Raw genomic sequence first — 22,257 nt, forward strand, 5'->3', positions numbered from 1 at the left:
ATATATATATCATAGGGCCTGTAGGCGGGCAAGATGGACCAAGTGGTTAGAACGCGAATTTACTGACTAGAGGGTCCGCGGTTCGAACTCGACCTTTGCTTGTCGACTTCCCCTTTATAGGCTTGGTCAACCTGGCAGTATACCAGCCCTCATGCTTCCTTCGGGCGGCATGGCAGTTAGACACCGAAAGGGTGCTATAGCTGAACGAAAGTCTGTAGGCACCTCAGTGCCAATGCGTTGCCTTAGACCGGCTAAACCCATCACGAATGCAAAAAAGCAAAGACGAGGAACCCCCGCCAGGACCTGTCTTGAGTAGCCTGAATGCTTATCAGACCTCACCACATCTCATGGTTTCAGACTGTCACAGCTGCAAGGTATCAAAGTTCAATGTTAACTTCGCGCCACTTGTTTGATGTTTCAAATTTGGAGGCTCAAAATGGACAAATGGGTGAAACAAATAAATAGCTTGTGTGAATGAAGGTCGAAGGGGAAATTACTCTTCTCTATCATCTTCAGCTTTATACCGAGTACATGTACGGTGGTTACGGTTGCCACAGTTTGAATCGCCGACTAGTCGCTTTGTAAACAGATACGGGCCGAACTATGGTAGCACTATAAGAACTCGATATTCGAGGGCACTACAGTGGGATGCTTTGGTTTAAAGTCAAACACCCCGGATGCTGATGCTAACTACCGGTGGCAAAACAGTAGCCCACTTAATCGGGAAGTCCCAACAACAGACAAGCCAAGTAAGAATCCTCTCGTAAGGAGGTAGGTACTACGAAACGATCAATATAAGCCCAGAAAGTCCACTTCTCATGCAGCCGAGGGGAACTCACGGTGCACTATTGGCTGACATCACAGAAAAGGCGATAACCAACCAACGGTTGCTACAAGGACGACCGTAATGGATTACAGGCGCTATCGGGAGAACCCAAACCATGGGTGCATAGCTTGATCACCGATACCTGAGCATCAGATCAGCGGCAGTCAACACAGCAGCGATCGTCCCCTGTTCCGCAGCGGCCACAGACTTGGGCGCAGTCATACAACATAAAAGAGGGTGGATTCGATTATCAACACTGAGATACACGGGAAACCCACCACTACGGTAGCAGGAGCATCTCTCTCGCCATCTCCAGATTTCAGTCAAAGACCTACCACAGAACCTTATTGTGTCATGGAGTCGAAATTCCAGCTGGAACACCTATGAGCTATTGTCACAGCGCTGAGGCGAAAGTGATTGTTCCATGAAAAAAATTCGACCATTTTCGGACGTCTGAAGTTGTTTAATCAACTGCCGGCAAATGAAGGTCTGGTCCATGAACCCCCTCCCAGGAAGAAACTCCCATGCGTCGGTTTCTTCCGATATCCGATCAACCTGTACAAAAACACGGTTTGGATGATTTCTTGTGCACCACACAGCGTTCTGCACAGAACCCAGTCCCCTTTCAAGACCATTCAAGAGAGACTCAACCAATCGTAGTTATACGAACCATCTTGAGCCAACGTGAAACTGAAGTGCCGAGGCATTTTGCAGCGCCTGATGGAATGTCAATCAAGTTGCTGCGTTTAACAGTTATGTGACCAACATTTGCTCACAAGGTCAACTTCGATCGACTGAATACTCGCGAGAAAGAAAAATCAATACAATTCCGATTCACTCTTCACCAGAAGAGTGCAAGCAAAAGATTGTTTGGCCACACAACGCGATACGCATGACAGACACCACACGCTCACTCGAAAATGAATTTCTATCCACATCGACGTGGGCATCGCACTCAGTTAAAGCGTCGCGAAAATCGATACGAGTGGATTTATAACTTCGGGCATCATCATCGGAGAGGTGAGAACCATAGATAGGATTTTCTTTGACGCTGGGGGGTTATTCTGAGAAAACAAGCTGATTTCGTGCATGCACAATAAATCATTGCCGGTGATTCGTAAATTTAGACCCCAGTTCAATCTGAGCTTGCAGCGCCAGACCACGTTAGGGAGGCATGTCGGCCCGCAACTTTCACTGATGAGTGGGAAGAGAAGGTAAGAGTTATAGATTGGAGGTGAGAACCTGATCAACTGGTTGGCACCAACCTGTTCTGCTGGTGTTGGGAATTCGGACAGCAATATATTGAAGGTTGTACGGCCGGGTCATCATCATCATCGACAGCATATTAGTGTTCGACATTGATGCTTCACTGCCGGGTAGCCTATCAGAATCATTAGGCATTGGAAGTCACCACGAGATTACCAATTAGAGACATTATACTACGTTGTCGTGCAACAAACCAGTCACCTTTTGGTTGCTTCCACCCTTTACATAAATTGATGAAAGCAGCACTGTGACGCAGACATCCAGGGGATTTGCGTGATGTGCAGAGCGTGTCCATCGAGGTGTTTCTTATAAAAAAATATCTGATGTATTTCAGTGTTATTTATTCAGATGACACGTTTTATGTTACGCAGGGGTTATCCCGTTTCCCAGTTGCCCACCGGGTAGTACCACACTGCGCTAGTGTGTACCCTACGCTTGACAGAAAGACTGACACCAATCAAGGCATACACTACTGATGAAGCAGGTGAGTAATGCCTGCTCAAAGCACTGCTCAAGTAAGTAATCGACAGCCAAGTTGAAGACTACTGGGCTGTTCGATTATGTTTGTTTATCGAAGCCAAATATTTAAAAAATGTGAAGGAAAGTTTAGGAACAAGCCTGAGAACATTGAGTTTCGCAAACCGTGTACCAATGAGATGTTCGCTATTGTATCCGGTTGTTTGCAATCGCGTTTCGAAATAAATACTGCCGTATCCGATTCATGTGATGACCTATGTTCAGGCACGCTGAGCTCGAGACAGCTCAGTGGTCAAGCCCTGAACTTACCGCCCAGAAAGTTCGTAGCTCGAATCCAACCTAAGCACCCAGGCTGCTTCAGGCTTGAACAGCCTGGGAGTATCTCAGCCCTCGTGCTTCCTTCGGACGGCATGGTGGCTATTCACCGAAAGGATACTACAGCCCAACGATTATTACTATTATTATGCATACAAAAGAGTTCTATGGTCTGTTCAATCGAAGTCGCGCCCTGTAGCGATGGGATATTCTGACTTTTTCTACGAAGTTCTTAACTCCCTACATGGTATTCCTAGCAGATACGAAAAACGTACTGTGCATACATCAATTTACGGATGCCAGTAGCTCGAAGATTCACAGACATTGCCACACTGAATGTTCGGTTATCAATCGGTTGGAAAAAGTTTGGAGCAGACTGAGAAGTCATTGCTTCAGAAAGGCTTGGTAAACAAAAGGTAGTTTTTTATTTTGGGAGGCATTTCGCTTTTGAGACAAAAGCCTCATCGGGCCAAGTGAACGGATCACCAAGTTAGCCAAGTTTTAAGGCAGACGGAGAACCAATCACTAAGACCTCTTCATATTGGCGCACTAGATTAGTCCTTAGTGTCAATTAGCGGTTCTTGTCGGTTAGTGCGGTTACCAAAATATTGATGGATGGGGGAGTTTCAAATTAATTCTGATAGGGCTTGGTTCCTTAATCTTCCACTTCAATGTGCTTCAGTTGTGTCAAAAGCGAAACACTGTCCAAGTAAAAAACTACCCATTGCTTAACAAGCCCTTCTGAAACGAATGTTCTGTTACTTTGCGTGTGCCACTTTACAGAGATCGGCGAGCACGTCTAAATCAGAGATAGTATAAAGTAACGGATGTCGAATTTGTATTGAACACACCGAAAACTTTGTTTTCAATACTCCGCCATTAATCATCTTGTAAGACTCCATATACCATTTCTAGCTCCTGGCCTCCCAAGGTGACAGTTATCCAAGGCTAGGAAAGTATTTGACATTTTGAGAGACAAAAGACATCAACTCGGGTAGCGTTGATCACCAGCGGATGTGGCAAGTTCTCTGCTGATATTGCGCACCACCTATGGAAGATGGTACTATCCACAATTTCCGTCTATCACGCTTTTGGCGTTGACAGTATCTTGGGAACGGCTACTAAGGATGCTATCACTGGGGAAGGTGAAAATGAGGAGAGCAATAAGGCAGACCTCAGACAGACATCAAGGGATGATGGAAACAGATCTTCACTTTACACAAAACAACGCAAGATTATAGCGCCCCATATCTGACCAATTGAGTTTCAAGCCAATGAAGGCTTCTTTAGCTATACTCAGTGGTCAACACTAGGCAAAACTTGGCCAAGGGCGAAACCACAAAAACTGGACAAAACTCACATGTTTAGGTGGATCCTCCTTCATTGTCGAACAGACCATAGTATAGCTGTCCAATAAACAGACAACAACTCGTCGGATATCCTTGGAACAAGCAATTACTTGCTTCTCCATTGCTTCAATCGACATCTGGCGAGTTGTCAACAAATTCTGTAAATTTTTGATTTCTTCAGCACGCTGGTCCAAGCTGGCTTGTAGCTGCAATACCTCCTTTTTCAATCCTTCCTCAGTCGCCAAATCCGGTCGAGCGTCCAACTTATCTCGCTCGTGGTAACGCCACAAATCGTGTTGCATGCTGCCTATTTGACGTAAGGCGACCGAATACCGGTTCTCGCTTAATCGTAGTGCCTTGCGGAGACGCTTGTAGGCAGGTTGGGACTTTATGGCCTCATCAACATTGTCATCCAAGTGCATAAGCAAAGACAATGATGAGTCGGCCATTGCATCCTTTCCATGGATTCCACTGACGTCACCCAAAGAGCCCAGTTCTGCTTCCTTGGCCTCGAATTCGGAATCGGCCTCCGACTTGACCGACATTATGGCATCCAGCTGGGCCAACAGACCATTGATACGCTCCTGTTTGTTTGACACCTCACTCGTAGCGAGTTCCAGCGATCGTTGGGTGTCTTCTAGGCTTCGGACTAACTCCTTCTTTTCTGTCTCGAGTTGAGCCAATTCAGTCTGGAATTTGGCCATTTCTGAAGAACGAATCTCAGTGAACAGGTCACCGGGAGATACGAGATTGGGAGTCCCATTTGTAGTTTTGACCATCGAGGCAGACAGGAGACCGTCATCACGATTGTTATGTGCTGCTGGAGGAAAAGAAGAAACAAATTAGAAGGCATTGCCAGCTTGAGTATGCGCATCATGCCTGTTGTATAACACTTTCAACTTGGTCGCCTATGAGTTATCAAAGGGAATCAAGTAAAAGGCTCACTCGAACCGATACTAACCTTAGTAACAGGGTAAAACAGAAGTACACATTGATTGGCCTGGTTAAGTGTCGACTGACATGTAAGAAAAAAGGGGTTACTTTAGGGCGAGATGGCTCAAGTGGTTTAAAGCGCGAATTTACTGACCGGAAGGTCAGGGGTTCGAACCCGACCTCTGCCTTTCGACTTCCCCTGTCTAGGCTTGGGCGACCTGGCAGTATCCCAGCCCTCGTGTTCCCTTCGGGTAGCATGGCAGCTAGGCACCGTGGGGGTGCTACGGCTGAACGATTTCATTTAATTTCAGGCCGCCACCAAACACAGCTAAGAACGCCGTGTAATTGCATTTGCGGACTAATTCTTAGAAAGTACTTGTTATTTTATGCCAGGAAAGACCTGAAATGGTGATAGAGGAAGCACAGACATAAGCTTGCCACAATCTTCACGAGCAGTCCAGAATTGAAGTGCCTGGTGCTAAATTCAAGTGCCAACAGATGAAGGACATCAAAATTCAGCGAACGAACATGGCGGAACAAAACCATCACATACCACGTTTTGCTAATGCGTTCAGACGTCCAGATCAATTTTGAAACAGTTAACTTGGTCAAGTTTGGTTAAGAAACATCTGTGCTGGTAGTATCATATACTCTTTCAGCGTTTCACTCGATTTTTACTTACAGTTTGACTTCAAAACCCGAAGACCAAGCCATATCAAGTAAGCAGTACGTAACCTCATCTTCAAACTGTGAGAAGAGCCTCCGTTGATCCATCAACAGGAGCTTGACGAACAGTCTGTCGGTCCCTGGAATTGGAACATGCGTGGCAAGTTGCTCCTTAAAAACTGAGCTCCTTAATGTTTTTTTTTCACTAAACACCTCTTGAGACAAGGGCTTTGTAGGAGAATCCTCGTTATCCTTTTGCTCAAGTGCAGGCGACCTGGCGATGTCCCAGTCTGTGCATGACATTTCCGTCACGAGGACACTGAACCTTACAGTGGAGTGGCGGTTTGTGTACCTCCGCGACACATTGAGCTATACTGGGGGTGTGCGCGCGACACACAGTCTCCCATGCCAGGTTGGTCAATGGCTAGAGGTGTGACGAACACAGTCTCCTGGTCATCCAGGTTGGGGGCTGGAAAATGTGGCGACATATTCCGTAAAAATGGCAATGCATTTGCCCAAAGCCGCTGCCTTGTGGTTGGACTTTTGAGTCAAAGGTTCTGATTGAGGGCCCTAGTCGTCCTTTTGTTTAGGTGTGGGCGCCATGGCAGTATCCCAGCCCACGTACAATCATGACATTTACAGCTGACGATACTCTCATGCCACATCGGCCGCCGCGTGGTGTCATCACCCGGGTCGCCTAACTTGCAGTATATATCAGGGCGGGTATTCGTACGACAGTGAAGCATCAGCGTCAACACAGATGTTGCTATCGCTGATGATGATGCTTGTGGTGATGCGTGACATTCTATAGTGAAACAATAACAACGAGGTTGGGCTGTTGACAACGTTCTCCCGTAAGAAAATGTTCCTCGAAAAGACATCCCTCAGAGTAAAACTGTGGTACCCTGTTGCGATGTAGAACTGCATTATCACTGTGCTTCTGTTGTTTGGAAACTATGGATGGTTTGAGATTCGGTAACACTGGCGTTGGTGGATGGATGTTCCGCATTCACCTGTTGAAACTAAGGTTGGTTCTGCGACTAGCCTTTCGCACCAGGCTTGCCACAGCAATCACTCAAACCTGGGGCATGTAAGTGTCATTGAAACCTAAATACAATTCCATCATCACTGGATTACATACTTCACGACGTACCCCATACTTGCGGGAACAATCTGGCTGATACCTTGAGTTCAGAAACCCTTGGAGCTTGAAACTCCACTGACCACAAGGATTAAACCAACTAGGACAGACAAAATGGCAAAATAGAGCAAAATTTAAAGTTGTGTGGGATACAGATTGTTGACTTAAGACGGTAGCAACGGTTGGTGTATGTCGACCGAAAGGTAGAGACCTGTCGTTGTTTGGCCATTGTGCTATGGAGCGTCTCCGTACGGAAACTTGGTTCAGTTTGCAATGCAGAAACGTATTCTGCTGTATATTCTGAACAAAGTCCACGGCCTCTCGTTTCAATCGCTCAACTGCGCACAACTCCAGGACCTTTGTATTGTCTCGCGCCAAAGACTCTTGAAAAGATCTGCGACTTTTGGACGGTTGGTACCCGAACTCCAAAATAGACTTCGGGCCATATTACCGATGTCCAAGAAATATCATCAGAAGCCACAACGGAAAACACCGGAACCGCCTCAGATTCCGGTAACAACTCCCACATGCCTCATATCGGAGCCGACAGTACCAATTAGCTTTCACATAATCTTACGAATCGCTATTAACACCGCTCTCACATCAATCACCATTGTTAGCAATAGTTAGCCATACCATTTTCAGCACTGAACCGTGCCTGCGGGTATCTTGACTCTTGGTGCCAAATAATAAACTATTTTCTGGCCATTCATCTTGCTTGGGGAATACTTCTGAGGTAGAAACCACTTATTTTTGTCTCAGGTATTCCATAATCCGGACTTTCAGAGAACTTTGAATAAGTTGGCTGATGTGCGAAGGATGAACCTTTTCAGCAACCTTATCAGTAGTGTGCTACGTTCGGCTTCGAATTGTTTGGAGCTATTACTGAAGGTGGGCGTGTACAAGCTACGGCTGAGTGTGATGCACGGCGAACAAATAATCACAGTGGGGTGGGGTAGGAAGAAAGGAATACGCGAAAGTATAAGGGAGGTTTCGGAATAAGAATTTTTCTTCAGCTTGCCATGCATCGATTAACTGATACGCCAACTATTCCAGCTCCATGTCCTCGAGGCGCACGAAGAGTCGTGGAACTGACTCGAGAATGGAACACATGAGTGTGCTTCTATAATTACAACCCCGGTTGTCTATATGACCTAGATAACACTCGAAATGGTACAGAGGATGGCCTCTGAATGTGTGCTGAGATCTGGTCCTAGTCCTAGTAGGTTTAGAACAGCCACTGCCGTCAAGCAATCAACAGTGGATTTAGATCGACTACACTCCTGACGTGTACCGGCAGATGGGTTAAGACTGCTACCGAGCGTCAACGTTACGATGCGCACTTGCGGGAAACAAGTAAATCGATATCCACGCTGTGGTAACCTACTACTTTTGCGCCATTTCAACACCAGCACTAGCCAAGAGACATTCAGAAATGGCGCGACTAGTAGCTCTTGTCAATAAATCAACCAACTACTTGTTTAACTGATGACTTGTCTAACTAACGGGCTCATCCACGTGTCGTGTCGAGGATTGATCACCTCGCTGTGTCCCATTTGCGGAAACAAGTACCACGAGATACCTGGATACATAGCAGGAGAGGCAGAACTGATCGTGTGCACGCCACCTGCGAAATTAGGGTACCATAGATCTATTACATCGACCCTCGGAAATACTATCGATATGACGAGGTGACACGACCAGTCGCATCACTATACGTATTCTCCTGTTCACTGACCCACTACCCGTTGCTACCATTTATTTTATGAACCAACAATCCCCAAGATGGACAACTAAAACCTCACTGGATAGGAACCCTGGGACTCAATCCATCAGTGGCTAATGACACTAATAGACATGGTTCAGTCACAGTCAGTGGCACTCGTGCATCAAAACTACCACGCAGCCGTCCAGTCTCCCCAACCCAGTGAACACAGCATTGCTTTCAATACTTGACTATGTTTTCCAAGCACTCCCAGTTTCTGGTGACCTAACCTGTAGCATCTGGGATCAGTATACCCTTGGTAAGTGGTGTATAGTTGAACAACCCCGGTGAACTATACACTACCTACTACAATAAGTTGTAGCAACTCCAACCACCGTACACACGTACACCGTTCTTGGTTTCCCGAACTGAATTGAGATGCTATCTATAAAAAGGAATAGGGATTCTAGGTCCGCAGAAATTGCAATCCACAATTGGTTTCAGCGAAGTAAGACGTGGCCATATGAGGAACAAGTTGTTCACATCGCCTTTGGTTGCAGTTATCCACGTCTTCACATTTTCTCCATCACACAACACCTTGTGTAATGGATGCCTCACGATTATAGTGCCGCCGTCGGATCTGGGCTAGACGCGGCGGGTCGCGGCAACATTTACCGATTTCATCGTGGAGAGTTTCTTCCACATGGCTAACTATCACTTTTAGTCGTAAGATATCTGGTCACAGAGACACTGTCGAGCAGGCATAGATGTCTACACCCAACAGTCCATTTGTGTGCACACGGATCCGAGAGCCATCCAGTATGTGACAGTCATGGGGACCGTGGAAACCGATAAGAAGTCATCAGCATTAAGAGTACGGACAGTCTATCAATCGATGAAGTTCACATCTCATATTAAGAACCTTCTTGACCGCCCCAGTCACTAGGGGAGTTGCATCACTTTTGGAGGGCTCCACACAATGAACGGAATCAGATAAAAAATGTTTGCCAAAGTTTCACAGAAATTTGTTGGCAGCAGCGTCACCAACTCCACCTGACGTTTGACAGAGGTTGTACCACGTGTGGCCTGTAACGCATCTGAAGGCTAGCAGAGGACAGCCGTACAATACCGCCATCATTTCTCTTGGGTTCAGATAGCAATGCCATCTAATTTAACTGATTCATGTGTTCACTTCCGCCGGTTTAAAGTCAAAATTTGGTTAATTCCTCAAATGGGTACAGTGGGGCTCTTATGGTGGCACAAGAAACCTAAGCTCATGGGCCACAAGTGGGATTTTAGCCGGATAAGGCTTCCCTTTTCTAAAGACTTCCCAACAATAAGTGGTGTCCGACAAGGATGTCCATTTTCTCCCATTTCACCCAACTTCGTTTTTGATAAAACAATGAAGCGAACGCTAAAAACTGCTTGAAAACTTCGTGCTCAAATCGTTACCGGTGGAGCTTGTCATCTTGAGTATACGGAAGATATTGTCCTAATCTTTGAAAGGGAAGATACAGCGAAATCGCCGTAGAGTAAACTGACTATCATCGTGCCCTCTTTCGGCATTGGCCTTGCACCTACCAAGCGCGAAGTCATGTTTCAGAACGTGCAGTACCTGAAATGTCCCAATCCAATAAGCACCGAAGGCTGCAGTTGTATCAGCACTGGTGACAGCGAGTACGACGAATTCAGTGCGGGGATCCTGGAAACCCGAGTCATGCCTCCAAGGTAATGTCAATCATGAGTTGGAAGGACATGTCACTGGATCGCGTGTACCAGGCTACAGCAAGCACTGTTCTATTGTATGGTTGGGAGATGCGACCCCTGCAGGCAGGTGATATGTGTCATCAGGTCCCGGAAGCCGACGTCTGACTTTGCTGGTGTCGATCCGTAGTGAAATAATTGTAAAACGAAAGCTCATTTCTGCAGCAAGAATTCCAATCGTGGAAAACCTCCAGCATCAATAACAGTGGCTCGGCCCGGTGTTACGCATGCCAAATAAAAAATTATTATTCAGCTGCAAAACAGTCGTTTGGTATCTAGCTGTCATGCCAACCGAAAGAAACGCGAGGAGTGAGACACTGCCAGGTTGCACAAGTCTAGACAATAACAGTCGAGAGGAACAGAATGGGTTCGAAAGATAAAACCTCAAAGTCTGTAACATCGCGCTTCTTTACCACTGAGCCATCTCGAGCTTACATGCCGAATCATCGTCTACGGAGACCACCTCCCTCAGAATGGCCGAAACTGCGAATTGGACGTGACCTGTCAGACAGATGCTGTTGGGGCGGCTGTCCTCCAGGAGAGTCCCCGTGGCCTTCTCTTTGCTGAAGACGCTTCAAAAAATTGGCGAGTAACCTAAGGCAGTGGCGTTCATGCTATTACAATTCGGAATGCTTCAGGTTTAAAAACCTGGTGCATGTTGTATAGTGACTGCAGATGGCGCCGATTTGGAGTGGATAGTTGTGCACTGGTGGCAATAGCTGATATAATACAGAGGTGTCAGTGAAATTACGCGGGGAAGACCGGCAAAGCAAGCTATGCATGTCATTCGGATAGATCTACTACCACGATCGGTCCATCTGCCCAGGTAGCCTGACTACCTCACTAAAGTTGACCTGTCGTTGTACGCTCGGTTTGAGTCGAATGAGGTATCCAAAGGACGTTGGGCTGATTCCGTTGACGGAGCTTCTTCAATGCCCTTTCCGTTTCTCTTCACTCTTCACGAAGACTTTCTGCCCTCATAGTCGTACGACAGTTGCGCACCAGCATGTATCATTTGTATATTGCTGTCAACGATGATGACATCCGCGAGCATAAGATAAGGATTCGAGCCCACCTAGTCTTGCGACAGTATTTTACACGTTAGAGGTGTGAGCTTAGGCCAAACCCTGGGAATGAACTATTTAGATGAATTAATATCGCCTGCATCACACCAGTGTCAGGTCCAGGAATAACTATGCCGTGTGCTTATTCGTGAGTGAGTGAACGTCCTTGTAGCATTCCGACCTTACAGGCATTGGAGGCTAGCAGTAATCTTAATGATAACGAACTAAAAAGAGAAAAGATGACGAGGAACAGCCTTGTCTGACACCAATTGAGAGGCGACAGCCTACAGTACACCTTCATAAGTTCATCGGAAATTGCGCACAGCGCTTCAAGCAGAGTCCAGAATTTGTGGATGATACTTTTGTTCCAGACGCACCACCGTAATGCTTAACGATTTACAGAATCAATAACACCTTTCAAGTCAAGAAAGACCAACATCGGTAGCTGAAAGTAGTGTCCCCGTTCCAGAAGCTGATGGAGGGTGTAAATGTGGTAGGTGCATCTTCTTTCAGAACAGAACCCAGCATGTTTTTCATAGAGATGCCTACCCCTGTGTTCCGTCAACGATCGAAAAATAAAATGAGAGAGCAAGTTATACACCAAAGCTACCGAACAAATTCCACAATGGCTTTCGTAGAGTATCTGCTAACCCTTCAAAGATAGGGATAATTGCCGATGTGCCTTATTCTGCGGGGATTTTCTTTTCAATACATATCGCATCGATGAGTATTATCAGACGGGTCACCAGGAATCCTCCACTTTCTTTAAAAAGGTCTGAATACAAACCACATGGCCCTGGTGCCTTCTCACGTTTCGGTACGGAAATTTCGTATTTTAATTTTTTCTGACGGCGGATTAAGGTCTGTATAGCATTCGACATATGCAATATCTCAGAAGGCTAGGTTCCAGAAGGCCAGCCGGCCAGCGGTTTTGCGAGTGAACTAACGGGCCGTCTTTTCACTTATCGTTTCACTGACCGTTGTTTCCCCCTGGTCAGTCAATTGTAGTAAGTGTCAAAGGGCACTGTTGTTTTCCGTAGCAGAAGTCTTCTTCATCTCCTGAGTTTTCATTGCTTACTAAAGCTCTCGGTCTTTTGTTAGGCTTCTCTTTGTTCAGAGCTTGGGGACTTAAGTCCACCGTTGTACTCGCTGCCTGCTGGTATGGATTATCTGGCATCACTCAGAACTGGCGATCTCGATATCCCGTGGTCGTTTGATTGTATAGGAGAATGCGGACAGACAGCACTGAAAGCCGCAAGCCATGCCTCACCCAAGTGCTTATTACCCGTGTGCACTACCGATGAAACATCCGAGTGGTGCACGGTCACGTGTCAAAGCACCGTCCCCGCTTCTGATGGAAGATTGCTGAAGAAATTATGGGACCGCTTTGCAGGGGTTGTTCTTCATTGCCTAATAATAAAACGGCAGATCAGGAGAACGTTTGGGTGTTCACTTTTCAAAAACTGTGCAAATGGGATTTTTACTTTTGTGTGCAACGGCTCGTAACTGTTTAATTCGGGTTGGTCTGCAAACAAGTCCGCACTCAAGAGCGTTCTTCTTTTCACCAGTACAGTACTGGTTCATTGAAGAGAGTAGTTCGGCTAGCTGACAACGATAATGCTCAGCTATGATAATTCTCCGAAGTTGGTGGATTGACACGCTTCTTGTGAGCGTCTGATGGAAAATAATTCGTCAGGCATGCTCGCACTATAGCGTGCACGGAATCAAGTTGTGCACCCCGGAAGGAACAGCAGTATTGAGTTGTGGGTCTCCAGGGGTGAGTGATAGCAACTTGATCCAACTGGATCCACGGTTGGCTTGCATTTGGTGGCCACCGGGTTGAATAACACGGTGCGAGAGTTTAAGTCAAACGTTCGAGCTGGCCAGAAATACTTAAGGATTAGCACACAACTGAAGAAGTCGCTCTCAGTTGTCCGTGAGACGAGCATTGACCCAGAACGGACAGTCCAGATGCAATTCCAATGGGCTCAGACGACCGACTTGGGCATTCATATCACCGGCAAGAATCACAATGCTTTTAGCCTGATAAATGAGACCGCATGAATCCCAATAAAGTGTCCTTGTTGGAGTTAGTACTGCAGGGAACATATCGACACTACAAGCACGGGTTATTTCCATGTCCAGTGGCATTGAGCTTGATTGAGCTGGATAGCCCAACGGCACGAAGACGACTGCTCACCGTGATTCAATCCATCCAAGCGCAATCAGATCGGGTTGAGTGCAACATTCACGCCATATATTCCACAATTCATCGCCTCTGGATCACCGAACACACACACAGTGAAAATTGAGAGTGAAAGAAAGTGAAAAGTGGAAGATGAGTTTGTCCTCGGCGTTCTAAGATGCATAGTCACGCTTGGGTCTTGCATACGCGTTTCAGAGATACAGCATACCTCAACTTTGATGGAGTATGAGGTCTGTGGAAGTATAGCCTGTTGTAAATCGACGAACGTTGAAAACTCCTTTGTAGAAAGGATTTGATGTTATTTTGTTTATTCTAATCAGCCAGCTGGATGTATAAGGCACTTCGGTCGGATAACTTATAATGGAACGGTGGTTTTTATGGTGGGCAGGGTTTGGGGAGTGTAATCGGTGGACAAAGAAGTATGCGGGTGAATGATAGATTGCCCAGGCTAAAGAAGGTGGTTTGTTTGACCTCTTGAGTTAAAGACCAAAACTGACAAGGCACTGGGAGGCTAGGGGAACATTCCCTTAGCCTCTTTCTCAAAAGTTTGACCCGCGAGGCATCAGACAGTAGGGCATTCTTTGGGGACCCTGCCTGGAGCAGGTGATTCGATAGTTTGACCTGGTCGGCTACAGAGGACCGGCCGTGTACGTAGGTGTGAACCATTTCCTCCCGTAACAGTAAACTACACAATCAGATTCTAAAACATAACAGTTTCTTCGGATCAAATGGAACACCACTCAACAGTAAATGAGAAAGGTTTTGGTAGAGTGCTAAACGGAATAGTACCCCAAATGCAACGAAGCATAAACAGCTGATCCACATAACCAAGGACGGAGGAGAATCCACCCTAATTGGACTGGATATTGGACCCCCAATTCGCATTTGTGGTATGGAAATATAACAGTCTGATCAGCAGGTAAATCCGTCCTGCTTTGTCCATTTTCTGAGGCAACGAAGAAATTCCAGAAAATATTACGGAAGCATTCAAACATACTACAACAAGCACCACCTTGCGAAGTCATATGGCAGTCATCTACCTGGTTGCGGTGATAAAGATAATGCAACTCTATTACTATACATTTCCGTCTGGGATTGTGCAACCTGGCAGTATTTCAGCTCTCGCGATCCCTTATGTGGCATGGTAGCTAGGCTCCGAAAGGGCGTTACAGCTGAAATATTATTATTAATATTATTATTCATGCCAACCATAAGTCCTTCGGGTAAGTGGTCACCAAATCGTCTCAAAAAGGTACACCACCATCGTCCTATAAAAAATAAAATTGTGTATTCCCGGCAGTGATAATAGGGTCTAAAAATCACAGCAGCATATGGATGACAGACTCGTTGTATCATATTGCCCTTTATGACGGACTGGCGCAACTCACGCTGAAAGAAACAATATTCCTCGAACAACTGGATGAATAACTCACCGACTGGAGCGAAACCAAAATAAACCTGAACTTACCAACAGAGTTAGGTTCCATTTGACTAAGCACCGAGGACTCAACCTTTTCAATCGATATGTCAGCGGCAGGAGTGGTGTTATCGCGCCCGGAATAGAGCAGACTAACAGAGCCCTTCAACTCACTATGAATACTGCCGAAATGATACATAGATTCCGAAGTCAATCGACTGTCCAATTCTTTCCGAAGATTGTGACGTTGATCACGCTCGATTTGCAGTGATTCCAGGGCCTCTTCTAAAGACTTCTCCGTCATCCTTTTCAACCGAGTAATCTCTTCGAGTTGATTGTGTATCATGTCATTTTCTTCTTGCATCCGCTTAAATTCGTGTCGCAAACTCTCGAATTCGACCTTGATAGAAATATTAAGCTGTGCGGGTATAATTGGAATACCTGGCTCGTTTTAAGTGAGAGAATGGTCTTTTGCAAGTCAAGATTCTCCGCTTCAAGGTCGTCGAACTCATTGAGCAAGCGTGTTTCCTTCGATTTTGCCTCCTTCATTTCTGACTTCAGTCGCTGATAGAGTGTTTGAAGGTCCTCAAACTTCGTCACCTGATCCGAATACTTTTGATGCAATCCATCATTATCCGCCATTTGGCGTTCCAACTTGCCCTTAAGATCTTTGATTTCAACCTCCAGGTCCTTTACACGGTTGACCAACTGTTCTTCGCGATTTGTGTACTTGGAAAGTAAATCCTGCTCCTCTTCGAAGCCAGCTTTGCTCAATCTTCGCTGTATCATGCTTTGTTCTTCCAGTTTCTACAAAGTCGTCGATAGACAAGGATAAACTACCTGTTTCGACAGTTTCAACTCTTCCTGTACCTCCTCCGAACTTCGCACTAGCTCGTCAAACCGAGCTTGAAGTAACTGCTTCTCCTCCAAGATTCGCAGTCCATATTGGGCGGCCTCCTGTTTTAGCTGTAAAGCTTCTTGCAGCGCGGTCTGCAGCTTACGATTCTCTTCACGCAGAGCGTCCTGTCCGACGCTGGACATGCTGCCCAAAAAGCGCCGTCAACAGGGAACGCAAATAAGAATGCGTAGGAGCAGTGGAAAACTAGAGCTCTGATTGGCTCATTTCAGTGGGACCCGCGATTCAGTGGGCCTTGCAGGTTGATGTGCCAGAAGGGAGGAGATGCCTCGTCTTCTGTGGTTAGTGAGCACATTTTGATCTCATATCCGGTTTTGGAAGGTATGCAGCATACAGAAATCAAAGGAGAGGGCTCTAGCCTCTTACGCACAAAAACCACAGGAAGTGAGAATAATTGCTGCTAATAAAAAATATGCGTCCCCGATGCGTATTGGTAGGGTCAAATATAAGACCCTTGTGGGCCAGGTCTTGCGAGTGACGAAGTCTGGGGAAATAGACCGAGGATATCCGGGTGTGCTTTATTGTGAACAACCGGAAAATATTTTGCCACGGCCTGTTTGGACAAGCCGGGGGCATCTTTCGTGGACGATCTGGCTGGTGTACTCAATAATAGATCTGAGTTACGTTGCAAAGCACATCTGGAAATATATGCGTGCAATGCAGTGGGAGGAAACCAACCCATTCGAAGAACAGCGAATGCATCACTCTGGGTGGATAACCAGGGCTTGTCGTGAGGCAGCCAGATGTCCAAGTCCACTTATATATCAGTACTCGTAGTGTCTCGCCAAGAATACTAAAAACGTTTGCAAATTCACTTGCGGGTAGTTGCTGGGTGGCATAAACTTCCACCCACGGTTGTCCAAACTCCATCTAGAACCTAACTCAAAACACTATTAGATATCTTCCATGCGACTCCTCACGCTGAAGAGTTTACTGTCTCGCAGTGAGAACCCAAATAGCAGTGCTATCCCTTTTTTGCTTTAACCTTTCGGGTGAACGGCAGCCACTGAACAACATCGACCAGGGAAACTCGAACGAAGTCCTCGATCCTGTGTATCAAGCTGTGAATCCGTGAATCCGAAAGACAGAGACATTTCTCCTCTTTTAGAGGAGGTATCGATCCAGTGACCTTTGCTTCGTGGCGTTGACACCCATCCAAGGTGCACAGACGCCGACGTTTCAATATTTCAGGTCGTGCGCGAAAAGTAGACATGGACGCAATTGAGAACCATGGGTGTCCCTTATGTGAGACGGAAACAGGAGTCATCCTGAAATGGAGCCTTGAGGAAACCCATTGTAGGTGCGGCTGGAAGAAACAAATCTATCATATGAATAGGGGAATAACAATGACGTTCTGCGCGAGTACTTCATCGTTGGCCTTCATCGACCGGCTCATGGTCACAAACGTGATCGTCGATCATGAGCGGTTTAGTAAGAATGATTGTTGCGAATAGGATATCAACTTTGTGATGATGAGTTGCAGAACGATTTGCGCGAGGAGCGGACCCTGTCCCAACGGATATAAAGAAGAACGATAAGGTACATCGAAAGTAAGGAAATCGGCTACACGCAACGGAATCTAAATTCGCCGTGCATCGCGAAAATTTGAAGAGATGGTATCATGGATGAGTGAACAGGGCCACTTTCCAGAAGCTCCCCTATGCTTCATTTCATTCCACAAATTGGAGCAACCAACCATCAGTCTCGGTACCACAGGTGTCCGGTGCGAGCCAGGTCCCTTCAAATGCGTACATGGTGGGTCATTCAAGGAAACTCTACCGGTGAAAGTCAGAAATATTGTCGGGAAAATACCGTAATTTGTGGTCGGGAACCTCGGGGCCGTCCCTGCCTTGCCGAAAGTGAGGTGAGGAGTGGTGCACAAACATAAGTAAGGGTGGCGGATTTATTAACTCCACGCATTCTTTGATTGCAAGGCTCAAAACAAGCCTCTGGAACGCATTCGTTTTATTCGGCACCTTAGTGAGTTTAAGGGTTCCTGTTCCCCTGCAGCGTATTCCCCGTCACTTAGTTTACGGTATTTGCTGATCGTTTATTTCCTCAAGAACGAGAGTTTCGACGTTTGTTGTGTGCAGCCTGAAGCGCCGTATCCCCCAATGACTTGCGGTGTATAAGTTTCATTTTGTTCCCCTGAGATTTCCTCGGCAGTTGGACAGTATAGTAACTTTTGACTGACAAAGATTGAGCTGTAAGTTAGTTCAAGTTAGGACGATGGGCACATGCATACTTGACACCCAAACAGCCTAGAATAATCGATTTTGCAATTGTGTGTAGGGTCACGATAGGGGAAAACAAAGGAATAAAAAACTGATAAGACTTTATTGGCAGGATCCCTCTTTGTTGAATCACTTGCTTAACGTTGTGGGCGGGGATGCATGAGTGCTCATCAGCCTTTAAAAGCTGTCTAGGGAGCACCAAGAATCTCGTTACTTGTCTACTACCAAGCGGAATTAGATATGTGACCGCGTTTCGCGGGTTTTAAAGATAGGAGTTTCAAAGACATGCGCTTTCCCCGACCCGGCGTTAAAATCTTTTTATTACAACTTCACCGACAGTCAGCCAGAAAGCTGCAGAAATATTCTTATTTTTGCGGTTGGACAAAATAATGAGGGTATGCATAGCCAGACAGTTGTCTTCATAGACCAAAACAAGTGCTCTGGATGGCTATTCATGAGATGGTCAGGATGGGGACATGCCTGGTGTTATCCACTGCCTACGGTCGATTTTCCGGAATATTTCTGAGATTCCAAACATTTCCGATTGAGATGAGCTAAAAAATTTGACAGGGGACTGAGAAGCAAAAACTGAACCGTTTTTGGGTTAGGCACGAACATTTACAAACGAGAAGACATGCCTGTATCCACTGCCTACGGTCGATTTTCCGGAATATTTCTGAGATTCCAAACATTTCCGATTGAGATGAGCTAAAACATTTGATTGACAACTGAGAAGCAAAAACTGAGCCGTTTTTGGGTTAGGCACGAACATTTACAAACGAGAAAAGTGAAGCGTTGTTTGATCAGCTGGCTAAATGTAACCTAAGTAGACGGTGGCGGACGGCTGGACAATCCTGGCTGACACACAAAACTAAGATACGATTAGGCGACTGGCTAACGGGCGCGTATTCACCTCTGTTGAGAAAAGACTATGGTTCAACCTGGAAGAGATGAAGGTTTGAATTTCATATTTCCTGTAAGGGAGATTATGGTCAACCTTGTAGATAGTGCTCATTGAGCTACTGACTTCCTGAAATGGGAGGAAGGCGTAATTTAATTTATCAGGATCTCACTATGAGGATTGTGGCTGACAAACTGACAGAAATAATTACTCTATATTAGGAGCACTTCAGCAGTGACAGTCTTACGTAACCGTGGTCAAATGATATCATCTTCGACTGCCGACCCACATTGTGTTGCGTATTTTAGCCACTTCCTTACGAGTGAACTAGAATCCAATCAACAGACAAGCAGAAAATAAATGAATTTATTTTCTTGCTGGTTTGAGAGTTCTTCATCAGCTTGTCTGAACATGGGCGTAGCCTGATCATTACATCAAGATTTTAGCAGTAGCCCAGTAAGCGGTCCTTACAGGGACAAGCGAGCGTTTGGAACTCTCATGCGTTGCTCGTAGTCATCATCATCCTTCTCCTTTAACCAACTCTCCGTAGCAGTTATGTCGGAAACACACTGTTAACCCGCAGCCTTAAATTGCTTTTCGCAATGGCCCGACGTAGATAAACATATGGGATCCATGTGGCTGACAAACTGACAGAAATAATTACTCTATATTAGGAGCACTTCAGCAGTGACAGTCTTACGTAACCGTGGTCAAATGATATCATCTTCGACTGCCGACCCACATTGTGTTGCGTATTTTAGCCACTACCTTACGAGTGAACTAGAATCCAATCAACAGACAAGCAGAAAATAAATGAATTTATTTTCTTGCTGGTTTGAGAGTTCTTCATCAGCTTGTCTGAACATGGGCGTAGCCTGATCATTACATCAAGATTTTAGCAGTAGCCCAGTAAGCGGTCCTTACAGGGACAAGCGAGCGTTTGGAACTCTCATGCGTTGCTCGTAGTCATCATCATCCTTCTCCTTTAACCAACTCTCCGTAGCAGTTATGTCGGAAGCACACTGTTAACCCGCGGCTTTAAATTGCTTCTCGCTATGGCCCGACGTACATAAACATATGGGACCCATTTTGCTGGGATTCTGTGCTCTGGACCAGGCCAGGTTCACAGCATACCTTCTTTGTGGACTTTTAGCCAACCACACCCGTTTTCTTTCTGAACAATCTGGGATCTAGGCATAAAGAACCATGGGTTATATACGCACTCCCCGTGGGGATCAGCTCGGAGATTGTTGTGGCTCAGCGGACAAGTTTCAGAATTCACAACATTCGGAGTGATACGATAAGCAATTCTTTGGACGGTAAGGGCCAAGGTGACTGGTCGGCAAGTTGCGAAGCACACAGAAGTTAAACAGTGCGCTTAGACGGCTATTGGGTTGGGACTCAATTGTGAAGAACAAATATATACGTGAAAACCTCGTCCCATGACAGAAGAGGTGCAGTTGTGGACCATTTGATGGCACCCAGAGTTTTGCACCAGAAACCGCGTGTTGGTGATTGCAGACTTACCTTGTTAGTCACAACGCATTGAAATTGTGGCCTCGGAGTTCGAGGCCACGGATACCTCAAAACGAGAGGAGCTGCGCACATATTCATTTGGTATACCATGTTGAGAACGTGGTCAGCTACCTCTAGAAATTCCTCGCGCTACGACTTATGCATCCGGTATTCCCGTATGAATTACTGAGCGATTCAGGACACCCTGTCTGTAGCACGCCTTTTCCAAGCAACCTTCGCCCTTCCTCAGATAGTTGTTGGTCTCATTGTAGAAAAAGACCATCAAGCTTCATGCGTGCCTATCGCACTTGCGGGTGATATGCAGCTAACGGGCGGATGTAAGAGACGAATTTCCGGTCCGTGCAGTGCAGCATTTGCAGATCTTGCCAGATGCTGCATGCTGGTAATATGACGAACGGGCACAGTCTAAACGAGTCATTCGTCGCGACATACCGGCTGTTCCTAGTGCTTATGACGATAGATACATGTTTGTTGAATGATACGAAAGTGTTTGTTGATGGCTGCGCAAAAGTGTGAATATGACATGGAATCGCAGCAGAAAACTACTCTTGTGGCGCCATTTTGTCTGCAACGAAAGGCTCCACTTGAAATTGTTCGCTCATTATCTAACGAAACAAGTCAAATACTTCAGCGTATGAGGAAACTACTTTTTCCCCTGAAGCAAAACATGGCGGGATGTCTTATTTCCACGCCATATGNAAACCAGGGCTTGTCGAGAGGCAGCCAGATGTCTAAGTCCACTTATGTATCCGCACTCGTAGTGTCTCACAAGAATATTAAAAATTTTGCAAAGCCACTTGCGGGTAGTTGCTGAGTGGCATAACCTTCCACCCACGGTTGTCCAACCTCCATCTAGAACCTAACTCAAAGCACTATTAGATATTTTCCATGCGACTCCTCACGCTGAAAAGTTTAATGCCCCGCAGTAAGAAACCAAATAGCAGTGCTATCCCGATTTTGCTTTAACCTTTCAGGTGAACGGCAGCCACTGAACGACATCGACCAGGGAAACTCGAACGAAGTCCTCGATTCTGTGTATCAAGCTGTGAATCCGTGAATCCGAAAGACAGAGACATTTCTCCTCTTCTAGAGGAGGTGTCGATCCAGTGACCTTTGCTCCGCGGCTTTGCTTCGTGGCATTGACACCCATCCAAGGTGCACACACGCCGACATTTCAATATTTGAAGTCGTGCGCGAAAAGTAGACATGGACGCAATTGAGCACCATGAACGTCCCTTATGCGAGACGGAAAGAGGAGTCGTCCTGAAATGGAGCCTTGAGGAAACCCGTTGTAGGTGCGGCTGGAAGAAACAAATCTATCATATGAATAGAGGAATAAAAATGACGTTCTACGCGAGTACTTCATTGTTGGCCTTCATCGACCGGCCTCATGGTCAAAACGTGTTCGTCGATCATGTGCGGTTCAGTAGGAATCATTGTTGCGATTAGGATATCAAATTTTTGATGATGAGTTGATGATGCGTCGCGAGGAGCGGGCCCTGTCCCAACGGATGTAAAAGGGGAATGGTAAAGTACATCAA

The 22,257-nt window shown here is 46.1% G+C and overlaps 1 protein-coding gene across 1 annotated transcript in view; it reads right to left on the reverse strand.

Annotated features, from left to right (window-relative positions):
* T265_08723 (hypothetical protein) overlaps positions 1-16,170 on the reverse strand; it is a gene marked incomplete at both ends in the record, with an annotated part of 54,615 nt that extends 38,445 nt beyond the window's left edge. Inside the window, 4 exons of the mRNA XM_009174603.1 lie at positions 4,245-5,053; positions 15,181-15,547; positions 15,571-15,936; positions 15,970-16,170. Coding sequence (XP_009172867.1) covers positions 4,245-5,053; positions 15,181-15,547; positions 15,571-15,936; positions 15,970-16,170 — 1,743 coding nt within the window. The remainder of the gene's footprint in view (positions 1-4,244; positions 5,054-15,180; positions 15,548-15,570; positions 15,937-15,969) is intronic.
* Positions 16,171-22,257: the final 6,087 nt, after the last annotated feature.

This window comes from Opisthorchis viverrini (genome assembly GCF_000715545.1).
Source record: "Opisthorchis viverrini unplaced genomic scaffold opera_v5_231, whole genome shotgun sequence".
In the NCBI taxonomy this organism is placed as follows: Eukaryota; Metazoa; Platyhelminthes; class Trematoda; order Opisthorchiida; family Opisthorchiidae; genus Opisthorchis; species Opisthorchis viverrini.